The 12940-nt window shown below is 42.8% G+C and overlaps 1 protein-coding gene across 4 annotated transcripts in view; it reads left to right on the top strand.

Moving 5' to 3' along the window:
• Positions 1-23: 23 nt before the first annotated feature.
• Positions 24-12940, top strand: part of ALDH18A1 (aldehyde dehydrogenase 18 family member A1) — a 38039-nt gene continuing 25122 nt past the window's right edge. For 2 of the 4 annotated variants that reach the window (XM_045878502.3, XM_064595081.1), the window contains exons 1-3: positions 24-235; positions 3330-3445; positions 10302-10516. In XM_045878502.3, coding sequence (XP_045734458.1) covers positions 3358-3445; positions 10302-10516 — 303 coding nt within the window. In that variant the 5' untranslated portion in view covers positions 24-235; positions 3330-3357. The remainder of the gene's footprint in view (positions 236-3329; positions 3446-10301; positions 10517-12940) is intronic. The other 2 variants (XM_045878499.3, XM_064595082.1) reach the window with 2 other exon arrangements.

Genomic DNA, 12940 nt, shown 5'->3' with positions numbered 1-12940 from the left:
ATTCTCCAAGGCGCCTACGCTGTTGCCGCGACGTAGCTCCGGCTCGGCCCTTTGCCCCACGTCAGCGGCGGAGGCTCCGCGGCCTGCGTTTACTCCAACGCCGCTGACGTAACGTCATCTTGCGGGACGTGGACGGAAGAAAAAGGAGAGTAAGCCGGCGCCGGAGTCTGCCCGGCGTGGAGTGCGGACCAGGCGGCGGGGCCGGGCAGTGAGGTCTGGCGGCGGCGTGAAGCAGGTACGCGGCGGGGATGGCGGCGGGGATGGCGGCGGGGATGGCGCGGCGCCGGCGCCTCCGCGGGGGCTGATGGGGCGCGCGGGCCGCGGCGGAGGAAGGGGTGCACGGCGGCCCGCGGGCTACCCAGGGGGCTGCGGGAGCGCCGGCCGGGCGGGAAGCCGGGCCCGCGACTGGGGGGTGGGCTCGCGGCGACCTATGGCGGCTGGCTGGGCGGCCCAGGTCGCCCTGGCCGCCCTTGTGGTCCCATACGCCTGGGCGGGGAGGCTCCACGGTTCGAGGGGCTTGGGGCACCTGACCTCCGCGGCCGCCCTCGGTTACTCCCACGTGGAGGAACTGGTCCAGGTGGAGGCCTGAGGGCTCAGCGGACCCCTCTCCGGGAGTCCGGAGTCAGCTTCCAGTGCATCTGCCTCGCTGCTGGTGATGTACCCTGGTTTATAACCGGCCACACGCCGACTCTCAGCGGCCTGTGTGAGTGGTCCCCTGCGCTCCCTCCCCCCCGGGCTTTCGTGACCCTCTTTTTCAAAACCAGGCCCCCAGCAGCGGGGGAGTTCGCTCACGACCGCCCTTTGCATTGCGGCACATGGTCTGTGAGTAGTACCTCCGTGGCACAGCAGGGAGCACCTGGACTCCCCCGCCCCCCATCATTATCCCCTGCTCTCTGAGGCGGCGAGATTTATCGCACCGTCTTTGCCTTTGGCTAGTGAACCATCTACCAAGCCTGTGTTTCTGGGTGAAGTTTGTTGGGACTAAAGTTCAGTTCTTTGACCAGATCAGTAAGATAAAGGCATTCTGTTTAAGACGAGTAAAAGAGGTACTTGAGAAATGGCCTGAGTCAAAACATAGAAACTTTTTTTTAACCGACGGCGCTTGAGTCTAGACACACATACCCTTTGCTCCCTGGAATCAGCTGTCTGCTTTTTGAGAGCGTAATAAACTCTGACAGGAGAACCATTCATTGCAGTCAATCAGAGGTGTGGTATAGGGGAGAGGCCAGGAAGGCTTGGTTTCTAGGTCAGTCTTGAACCTAACAAGTTAGTGACCTTGAACATTAAGAGCTTTCACTTATTCTTAGATAAGAGAGAGGTAAGCAATCAATAAGTATATTTCGTGATTATATCCATCAAAGAATATTTATTGAATTCTTATGCCTGTGGCACATCCTGAAGGAAATAAAGAGAAAGTTGTAGGACATCATTAGTGCCTAGAAGAAGCACACCTGACATTTGTTGAGCATCTGTTGTACCCAAGATTCCATGCATTGTCTGATTTAATTCTCACAATAATCCCGAGAGGTTCTTTCTGTTACTGTCCCTGATTTACAAAAGAGGAAACTGAGGCTTTGAAAGATTCAGTAACCTTCCAAAAGGCACACAGCTAGCATAGCAAGCGCAGAGCTGAAACCCCAATCTGTCCAACTCCACAGTCCATGTTCCCTCTCCAGTTTACCATGCTGTCAGTGGGAAGTTTATAATCCAGGTGGAAAAAGCAAAGTAACACATAAACCAGTTAAAAGCTAACCTGTAGGATTATATCTAATTTTGAATGCTAGAACTGCTGAGAAAGTTTTCATGAAGGAGACAGAACTAGAATTTTAGTGTCTCAATTTGATTCTTTTATCTTCTTGGCATTCCTGTTAGAGAATTCATGTGTAAATAATTGTTTAGCAACAATTACTGAAGGAGGGATGCCTGGGTGCCTCTGTCGGTTAAGCATCAAGCATCTGCCTTTGGCTCAGGTCATGATCCTGGGGTCCTGGGATCGAGTCCCGCATCCGGCTTCTTGCTCGGCGGGGAGCTTGCTTCTCCCTCTCCCTCTGCTGCTCCCCCTGCTTGTGCATGCGTGCTCTCTCTCTCTCTCCTTCTCTCTGACAAATAAATAAAATCCTTAAAAAACAAAAACAATTACCAAAGGAATTTATATAAGCAGCACACAAAGACCATGGGCTTATGTCCTCCTCAAATGTTATGCAGATAATTTTCTCTTGGGATCTTCCAGACTGTCACAAACTGAAGTCAACAAAGACAGCACTTAACACTTTCTGTTGCCTATTGGATGACATATCTTTTACAGCAGATGTATCCTGCCAATCTTTTCTCTCCCCTTTCTGTGCCTTTGTGCAATATAAATTGAAGAGCCATACATGCCACTCCTTGTTTCTCTTCACTATGGGGCTAATTGCTAGTCTTTTGAGACACATTTAAGAGGGTTGGAATATATTCACCAATCCATAGAGCAAAAGTTAAAAAGAAGCTTGCAAGCAAAGAGGGTGCAGTGTTTTTCTTATCTTGTGAAAACAGCAATGTCCCTGTAGCATGAGAGCTACAATAATGAATGGCTTATTCTCCATGCATATATAGGAGGGAGCCCCCTACCTTTTTGTGAAATAAACTATTCTTTATCTAAAGCCTCAAGTTTGACCCAGGGCCGGAAAATGCCCATAACCACCATATTCCCAGCTCAGGTCTCTAGCCATGTACTCATCCTCTACGGGATATGCCTATAGTCATTTAAGATGCCAACCATTTGCAGGCATTGCACTCCTTCCAGGCATGCAAGAGTATGCTTTAGATTCCTGTGGGCAGCAAGAAGAAAGATGACAGTAGCCTCTGGCCTTTCCATCCTCTTCTTGTGTCAGCAGGGGTCAAACAGACATTTCAAATATGTGGTTTTCAGAGCTTTTTGGGGAGGTGATAGCAGGAAGGTGGAGATGGCCGCTTATTGGATGTTAGATCTGTTTTTGATTTGTTTGAGACTCCCTAATGGTGTAGGAATTGTAGTGAACATTTAGTATCCATACATAAACATCGTACTTTAACTTTTTTTTGTCACTCAGAATATGTATAATCCTTAATTGTCATTTGCTTGCATAAAAACTTAAGGAGATCCTAGGAAAGGAAGGATGAGGTGGGACCTGAGAAGGAGCCATTTCTTGTCTCTCTCTTTTCTATATACAGAGCAGGTGGGAGTGTCCCTAATACAAAGGAGTTTGGAGCAGAAGAGTCAAGCTTTTACTCTGAGAGTATGAGGAAGTGGAAGAAAATAAAGTTAATTGCCTATTATTTTCATTTTCATCTTTTAAAAATGCGTTCTACAGATACTTTGATCATTGACCACATCGCAGCATGTTGAGTCAAGTCTACTGCTCCGGGTCCCAGCCCTTCCGCCAGCGTCTCCTGCCCTGGGTCCAATCCACAGCCCTCTCCAGATCTCGTATGTACCGTAGGAAACTTAGAAGGATGTGGGAAGTTTGGAAGTGTTTCAAGCAAGGTTTTAAAGGAGAAAAAAACATAATTTGGCAGATTCGGACAAAGACAGTAAGCAAGGAAGCAGCCAGTGGTGAAATGTTCTGAGTGTTTGTATTTATCAATAAAGTGAAACTTTTGGAGGTGATAGCTTTATGGCATCAACTGTGGTGATGGTTTCACAGGTGTATACTTACAGAATCATCAAGTTGTACACATTAATTTTGTACAGCTTTTTGTAAGCCTAATTATTTAAAATTTAAAAATTTTTCAAGTAAGATGTTACCTATATTTGTTTTCCAAGGTTTTTTACAGGCTATTTTTGTTCATTACCTTTTTTTTTGTAGTTAGTTTTAATTTTGAGACTATTGTAGATTCATGTGCTATAGTAGGAACTAATACAGAGAGATTCCTTATGCCCTTTACATGTTTTTCCAGTTTCTCAATCCAGATATTGACATTGATATAGTCAAGATAAGAACGTTTCCACTACTACAAGATCCCTCACTTTTCTCTTTTATGGCTGTCCTCCTCTTCCCCATCCCTAGCCCTGGCAACCACTAATCTGTTCTCCATTTCTATAATTTTGTCATTTCAAAAAATGTTATATAAATGAAGTTATACAGTATGTGGTCTTTGGGATTGGGTGTTTTTACTCAGCATAATTCCCTGGAGATTCATCCAAGTTGTTGTGTATATCGGTTGGTTCCTTTTTTTTTTTTTTTAAAGATTTTATTTATTTGAGAGAGAGAATGAGATAGACCATGAGAAGGGGGAGGGTCAGAGGGAGAAGCAGACTCCCCGCTAAGCAGGGAGCCCGATGTGGGACTCGATCCCGGGACTCCAGGATCATGACCTGAGCCGAAGGCAGTCGCTTAACCAACTGAGCCACCCAGTCGCCCTCGGTTGGTTCCTTTTTATTACTGGGTATACCACAGTTAGTGTAACTATTCACCCATTGAAGGGCATCTGGTTGTTTATTTTTTACTGGTATGAATAAGGCTGCTGTGAGCATTTGTGTGTAGGATTTTGTGTGGACAAAGTTTGCATTTCTCTGGGATAAATGCCAAAGAAGTTCAGTTGCTGGATCGTATGGCAGTTGCATGTTTAGTTATATAAGAAACTACCAAACTGTTTTTGCAGAATGGCTGTACCATTTTACATTCACCCCAGTGGTGTATGAGCAGTCCGCTTTCACTTCATCCTCATCAACATTTGATGTTGTCACTCTTTCATTTTAGCCATTGTGATAAGTGTGTAATGATACCTCGGTGTGGTTTTAACTTGCTTTTCCCTAATGGCTAATAATGTTGAACATCTTTTCCTGTGCTAGTTGGCCATCTTCATATCCTCTTTAGTGAAATGTCTTTTTCTCATTTTTAATTAAATTGTTTGTTTTTTTACCTTTGGATTTTTAGAGTTCTTTCTCTTCTAAATACTAGTCCTTTACAGATATGTGGTTTGAAAGTATTTTCTCCCAGTTTATAGCTTATCATTTCATTCCTTTAACAGGATTTTTCACAGAGGAAAGATTTTTTTTTTTTTTGATGATGTCCCATTTATCAATATTTTCTTTCATTGATTGTACATTTGGGGTCAAGTCTAAGAGCTTTGTGTAGCCCTACATCCTGAAGATTTCCTCCTATGTTTTTTCTAAAAGTTTTATAGCTTTACATTTTACATTTAAGTGTGTGATCCATTTTGAGTTAGTTTTTGTATAAGGTGTAGGGTTTAGGTCAAAGTTCATGGTTTTGCCTGTGGACATCTAGTTATTCAGCAGCATTTGTTGAAGGGCTATGTATCATGTTTTGAGTGGCTGTCTCCTTGATAGCAATTAAATCTTACCAATAGTCTGTCTCCAGACCTTATTGTAAGAGAACTTGCTTATCAACTAATGAAGCTTATCATCATCATCATAATAGAAAAAAATTTCTATTTCCCATTCGCATAAAGAATATGAGAAAAGATCAAGGTCTGGAGCCAGGGGCCCTGGGTTTTAAAATTAGCTGTGCTACTTACTTACTAAGTAACTTTAGTGACTTAAAACAACTGTAGATTTAGGTAACAATTCTGTGTTGGACCCAGCTCAGCTGCACAGTGGTTCTATGTCTGTGTCAGAACTCTTTGGCTCAGGGCTGATTCTTGAGGGCTGGGCGACCTCTGCTGGGATGATGGATCACCTCTGTTCCATGTGGTCTCTCATCCTCCAGCAGACTAAACATGACTTCTTCATAGGATGCTTTCAGGGTTCCCAAATAGAGCATGCAGGGAAGCCACAAGGCCTCTTGAGGCCTAAGCTCAGAATTTATGCAGTGTTACTTCTGCTATATTTTATTAGTTAAAAGAAGTCATAGGGCTGGCCCAGATTCAAGGGGTGGGAGAACAGATTCTACCTGTTGGTGGAAGAAGTTTCAAAGTATTGTGGCCATTTTTGCAGTCTGGTAATGTTAGCAAGTTACTTAGCTTCTCTGGCCTCAGTTTCCTTATTTATAAAATGAGTCTAATAATAACACCAACTAACTCATACCTAACTCATGAGACTTAAGTCATGAGAATTCAGTATGATGACAGCAATAGTGGACACTTTTTTTTTATAATATCAGCTAATACTTATTGAGTGTTTATTTTGTGCCAATTTTTGTTCATCAATTCATTTTATCCCCTACAGCAACCTTATGAGATAGGTAAGGTAACAGCAAATAAGCAGAAGGATTGAGATTCCAACCCAGATAGTCTAGCTCCAGAACCTACACCTGTCCTTTTGTATATCCTCTGCCTCTGTAAAAGATGTGTGAATACCTAACACAGCTCTTAGTATATAGTAAGTATTCAGTATTTTTATTGTTATTATTGTTTATTCTTATTAGTCTAATTCACAGAAAGAGGTACTTTCTGATCTTTTCTCTAGATTTTTCAATTTTTGTATCCAGATTTCTCTAGATTCCAGAGCCCTAGAAAGGCCAAGTGAGAAAGCATATACATATAAACACAGAAGAAAATGGAAGGCCAGGAAGGGAGATAGAAATCCTGTCAGGGTCCTCTCTTGTTCAGGCCTGGAACACAGGCTCATTGATTGCTGAGCACAAGGACTCTGATGCTGAAAAGGTAACAGACTTCTCCCTTGGAGTACGGTGCATGGCATTTTTGAGGAATATGGACAACCCTCTTCTCACCCCACCCCCAATACGGTGCACACACATACCTCTCATACTAACCAGGAGGAGATGGCTTTTCTGTGGGACTTAGAGCCTAAAGGTTCGCTAGAAGATGGGAAGAGATTGCCCCTCCAGAAGCCTTGGATTTTTCCTAACTAATCAAGGCCTTCTCAGTCCTCAATATGGACTCTAAAAAGTATGAAACACTGTAAAACATTAAAAAAAAAAAAATGCCCCCAAGAAAGGTAGGATCAATCTGGGGGTAATACAGGTCCTCTGCGTTGTTGAACAGGAAGCCCAAAAAGCCCTGGATCCCACAGAACTCTCCCCGGTGCTAGAATCCACTGGATGTAACTGATCCTTTACTTGCTTGAAACCTTATTCATAGTTGTTTCCTCTTGAACCTTGTCAGCCCTGATCTGCTGATATCCATTTGCCTATAGCCAGAATGACCCTTGACTGCCTGGCGCCCAGGTGTGCTGGTATCTTTGCTGATAAAAACTGTGGATCAGGAGCCTATTTCATGCTAACCTGGCCTGCTAGATTCTGATTGGATTCTGCCATTTGATCACCTGGACTGACATGCTTGCCACTATCTGTGTCTTACCCTGCTCCACCCATGCTTAGCACTCTCCAGGACAGGATAAGGCCTGCAGGGACAGGAAAGAAAAATGGCTATCAGGCCTAGTCCTGACAGCTATCAAAGGGATACTTGGTACTTGGGTGTAGCTCTGAGCTTTGCAAATAGCCACCAACATCCCAGGTCCAAACCTTAGGGAAGTAAGTCTCTCCCTCTGCCACCCCTCTTTCTATCAGGTCAATGAGGCCAGAATTACTATGTATACAACTTTTAAGCTTAGACTGAGGTGTATATATTGCTTATAATAATATCACTGAAGACTGATGAACTTATTGAAGAAAGGGAACTCTCCACAGAACTTAGCCCCAACAACAAACCAGCCTGGTAGTCCCTGGGACTCCCCCAGCAGGAAGAGACAACCCATCTGTGGGTCCAGCAAGGGTGTCAGGTCCCAGTTCCATCCCAGAAGATGGACTTACTTTGTGCGAGGAACTGGACTGCAAACCTGTTGTGAAAAAAAGACCATATCATCTCTCTTGTGTCTCCACAAACCTGAAACATAATCACTTTTTATTTTTATTTTTTTTAAAGATTTTATTTATTTATTTGACAGAGAGAGACACAGCGAGAGAGGGAACACAAACAGGGGAAGCGGGAGAGGGAGAAGCAGGCTTCCCGCAGAGCAGGGAGCCCGATGTGGGGCTCGATCCCAGGACCCTGGGGACCCTGGGATCATGACCTGAGCTGAAGGCAGACGCTTAACGACTGAGCCACCCAGGCGCCCCCATAATCACTTTTTAAAGTGGTCATTTAAGAGAGGGAAGAAAGGACTCTTTACTGCTTCATTAAAAATATTCATTCTAAGATTTGTGTGTGAAGGAGGCAGGGAGGAGAACACACAATGATCTTCTGGTCCATGAGAATAAGATTCTGCTCACTTTACCCTCCATTGTTACAGCATAGAGAAAACAATAGAAGCTACATTAAAGTTAGAGGAGTTAGTGGTCAGGAGTTAGAGGTAGTGGCTCTAGAGAAATCTGGGAAATCTGTCCGTAAATATAAAGGGAGGTGATAATGGTTGATCCGAGTGGAGGAAGTTACTCTGCAATAGTACCAGTGTAGAGTAGTGGCTTGGAATGATTACTATAGTAATTCATTCAAGTATTTATTAATTGCCTGTAATGACACATAGAGAACTCTTTGAGGAGGAAGTACCTAAAGTTTAGTCCCGCTGAGGACCTGTACTACTCATCTTGACTTGCTTCTTGCAATCAGGGAATCCCTCCAAGAGAAGGTCCACTTGTTGTGAGTGAGACCGTCCATTAGCAAGGCCTCACCTGCCCCTCTGCCTGGGCACTCTTTCTGCTGAATCAGTTACAGTTAGGTCAGGTGTGTGTAATAAACTCCAAAATAATAATGGCTCAAACAGGATAGAAGTCTATTTCTCTCTTTTTTAAGAAGATTTTTATTTTTAAGTAATCTCTACACCGAATGTGGGGCTCGAACCCACAACCCCGAGATCAGGAGTTGCATGCTCTACCCATGGAGCCAGCCAAGCACCCCTCTCTCTCTTTCAAAAGGAACCTGGGGTTCTCTAAGAAGGGAGGCAGCCCAGGGCTTTCAGAATAGCTCTGTGAAATCATTAGCACTCCTTTCTTGTTATTCCAAAGTTCTTGATGTTTTCCTTGTAGTCTAAAAATATGTTTGAGCTGCTGCCTCATACCCATGTTCTAAGCAGCAGGATGGATGAAGGGAAGAAGGAAGCACTTCTCTTTTGAATGAAATTCCTAGAAGTCCCACATAACATTTTCACATGTATATCACTAACCAGAACTTAAGTCCCATGGCCATGTCTAGCTGCACAAAAAGTCTGGGAAATGTAGTCTTTTGACTGGTGGCGGTGTGCCCTGCTCAAAGTAGAAAACTCTCTTCATTTGTGAGAGAAAGGGCTAATGCATAATTAGTAAGCAGCCAGCAGGAGGAGTTGGACCCTTGAGAAGTGGCTGACATTCAGCTTCTACTGTTTTACCTTTGGGTTTATGTAGATAAATCTTTAGCTTTTTAAACAAGACTGTGTATACCTATATATGAGTGTGTGTGTATGTGTGGGTATATATACATAGATAATATTTGCTTCCTTAGAAATCCTGTATAGCATTGCAAGAAAAAAGAATCAGGAAAGGATTGCTTAGAGGCAGATATCCAGAAGGATTGAAAATATCTGACTCCAACATTCCTTGTCCTTCAGAAAGCTATCCCATTTTTTTTAACCATTGTTAACAGACATCTGGAATCATGCTACCATGGCAGAGAGAAAATTTGTAGGTGGATTAGTCATGATTTTTTACTACTCATACCAATTACTTCGCTGTTTATTGTCTTTGCTAGTCAGGCTCACTCTCTTTTTATAGTGGTGTGGTTTCTTTAAAAGCACACATTTTTTTTGATGATAAAAGCAGTGTATTTCTATTGCTTAAATTTGGAAGACATAGACAAGAATAAGGAAGAAAATTGAAATCACTTGTGATTCCATCAAAATAAAACATTAACATTTTGATTTATTTTCATCTTTTTTCTGTGCATTTAGACACATAGGAAACTTCATGAGCATTTTCCTGTTATTAAAAATTATGGAAAAGTTAATTAATCCTGCCTTTTTTGGATGTTTACCCTGCTTGTGATTTTTCCTGTTATAAATAACACTGATGAACAGCCTTCTGATAAATCTTTTTGTTTCCATCTCTAATTAGTTTCTTAGAATAAATTTCCGAACAAAGAATTACTGGATCAAAAGATGTGAACATTTTTAAGACTTTTGATATATTTTGCCAACTTGTCTTGAGGAAAGATTGTTGTGTTTAAACTCTTCACAGTGTTTGAGTGTATCTGGGACCTGTGTACTGGGTGTAATATTAGAATAAGAACATGCTGGATATACTGGCTTTTGATTTACTGGTTTTAGTCAGTTAAGAATGATAAAACTATTTTTTGGCTAAACTGGTTAATATTGTATGTGTATCTTTTTAATGAGAAATTTGTATTAAATATTTCTCTTTTTTCTTGCATTTGACTTTGTTTGGGAGCTACAGATCGTGTCCAGCCTTCAGCCATCAGACATGTTCGTTCTTGGAGCAACATCCCCTTTATCACTGTACCCCTCAATCGTACACATGGCAAGTCTTTTGCCCACCGCAGTGAGCTGAAGCATGCCAAGAGAATCGTGGTGAAACTCGGAAGTGCTGTAGTAACCCGGGGGGATGAGTGTGGCCTTGCCCTGGGGCGCCTCGCATCTATTGTTGAGCAGGTAATTGCCAAGATGGAAGATTCTGGTGAACAAAAATAATACGGAGTTTTTAAGCCATCAGTTCAGGTTTGTTTGGTTTTTTTCCAACCCTAATTTTATCCCTAACCCATCCTAACCATCAGTTCAGGTTTATCAGCTCGTAAAAATAATTTGAGTACAATAGATGTAACCCAATCTGAAAATTACCTTTCCAGTAAAGGTACAAGTGGACCCAGCATCCCAGGGCAAACAAAGGGGATGTTAAGGAGTAAAGTTGATTTCATGCTATTCATCCCTCAGGCTTCTTAGTGATAAGGCGCTGTATATGTCAGTGATTCTTAATCCTGGCTACACATTAAAATTGTCTGGAGGAGCATAGAGATTCCTAGGCTTCACACTCAGTCTCTGGGATGGGGCTCAAGCACCTGGATTTTTAAAGTTCCCCAAGTGACTGGTATGTTGAGTTGAGCACCCAAGGTTGAGTACCCAGATGGATGTTTGTGAATATTGAGCTTTTTTTGTTCCTGTTTTGCTAGGCTTTTCCTTTTTTAATTAGGCCAGTAATATTGAAATAAATATGAGCTATCATTGCAAAGATTTTCCAAGTTCAGATATTTGAAAGGATTCAGCAGACTCCACAGAGAATACCCATATAAGACTTCCATTTAAAGGCAGAGGATACCAGGCAGCAAGAGAGAGAGTGCAAGCAGGCATTGGGCGTCTGAGAGACATGTATGCACAAGCACTCCAATGTTTTTATTTGCACAGGGACCACAGTCTGTCTCGAGACTGAATTACTAAGAGATCTGTGCAGGGAATCTTACCTTTGGAAGGGCTCAAAGCAGAAGTTTCCAGTGGGAATTTTATGCCCCACTGGCTATGCGAGCAAGCAAGGCTGACTGTAGACTATCAGTAAAGAAACTGACCTTTAGGGGTGACATGGGAGTTTTAGACTTTAAACATCATATTACAGATCCCACTACCTATCTTTGCCAAGAGCAGGTATCAGTAAACTTTTTTTTTTATGAAAGGCCAAATAGTAAATATTTTAGGCTTTGTAGGCCAGATGGTCTCTGTCTCAGCTACTTGTCTCTACCATTGTAGCACAAAAGTAACCATAGACAATATGTAAATGAATGGGCATAGCTGTGTTCAAGTAAAACTTTATTTACAAAACCAGGTGCCAGTGAGATTTGACTCTGCTGATATTTATAAAAGACAGAGACTTCATTGACATGCAACTGCCTCAGGGAATGACCTACTTTATTTCCCATTCTCCCTGGTGAGACCACCACTACTGCTTTCAAGCTTACTTCCTCCCTGGCCCACCAGCATGTCATACTCATTCCTTTCCTTGTCCCCCACCTGGAATTCACTCTTAGAGCCTCCTCTTCCTCAGAACCCCTTGGTTGCACAACTCCAGGGGCACCATTCACACCGTGTACTTAGCAGCAGTTGCAGATCCTCTCAGTCCTGGAAGCCCAGGCTGAGTCCCAGCTCTCTCCGAGGAGGCCTCAAGAGTAACTACACTCTGATTTGACTTTCCCATCTTTGGACCCCTCAGTCACTGTCATTTGGCAAGCTGAAAAAATTGGAGCAGTGTTATAACTGATGAGATCTTTTATGTTGAGGAGTTATTGAAATGTTTTAGGTTTTTGGATGTATGCATATATACTCTGTCTTTTAGCAATTACTGCTGAAATATTTATAGATGAAATAATATGTCCGGGGACTGGGATTTGTATTAAAATAATGGCAGGGCTACTGTACAGGCAGTACTAGAGACTGGGAAATTGGCATGAGAGATAGTCGTTGAAGCTGGGTGTTGGGTACATGGCGATTTATAATACTATTCTTAGCACTGTGGTTAAGTATGAAATTTTCTTTTTTTTCCCGTGGTACATTTGTTTCTATTTTTTAAAGTAAGTTATTCATTCATTCATTCGTTCGTTCATTTTAAATAATCTCTATACCCAGCGTAGGGCTCGAACTCACAACCCGGGATCAGGAGTCGCATGCTCCTCTGAATGAGCCAGCTTCTGGGGCTCAAACATCAGGAGGAATGGACATATTAGGAATATGGACTCTATTTGCAGCTTGAATCTTTGATTCTTCCAATGTAGATCTGTCCAAAGTAGGGAACAAAGTGACCACAGCTGTATCTGGGCAGACAGAGCAGAACAGGGTCAGCATCTGTCCTTGGTCTAGCTAAAGTGACCCATAGGGATCAGTATAACTCAGAAAGAGCCTCAATCTTCCACATCATGCCTTAGAACCTGAGAAGCCATCTGCTAAGTTTACATTGCAGTTCTTAGCTCCAGACTTCTTTTTCTGGAACTGCTAGACTTTCTGCATTATAGACTCCCACAGATACCATCAAGTGCCGTGGATGTCAAAGCTGCCTGCACACCAGAATCCCCTTATTCAAAATTCTGACCTCTGTCT

Source organism: Mirounga angustirostris, unplaced genomic scaffold, assembly GCF_029215605.1.
Source record: "Mirounga angustirostris isolate CCGP_5_RB_7025 unplaced genomic scaffold, mMirAng1.0.hap1 SCAF_6, whole genome shotgun sequence".
In the NCBI taxonomy this organism is placed as follows: Eukaryota; Metazoa; Chordata; class Mammalia; order Carnivora; family Phocidae; genus Mirounga; species Mirounga angustirostris.
This window is presented reverse-complemented; position numbering and strand designations above follow the sequence as displayed.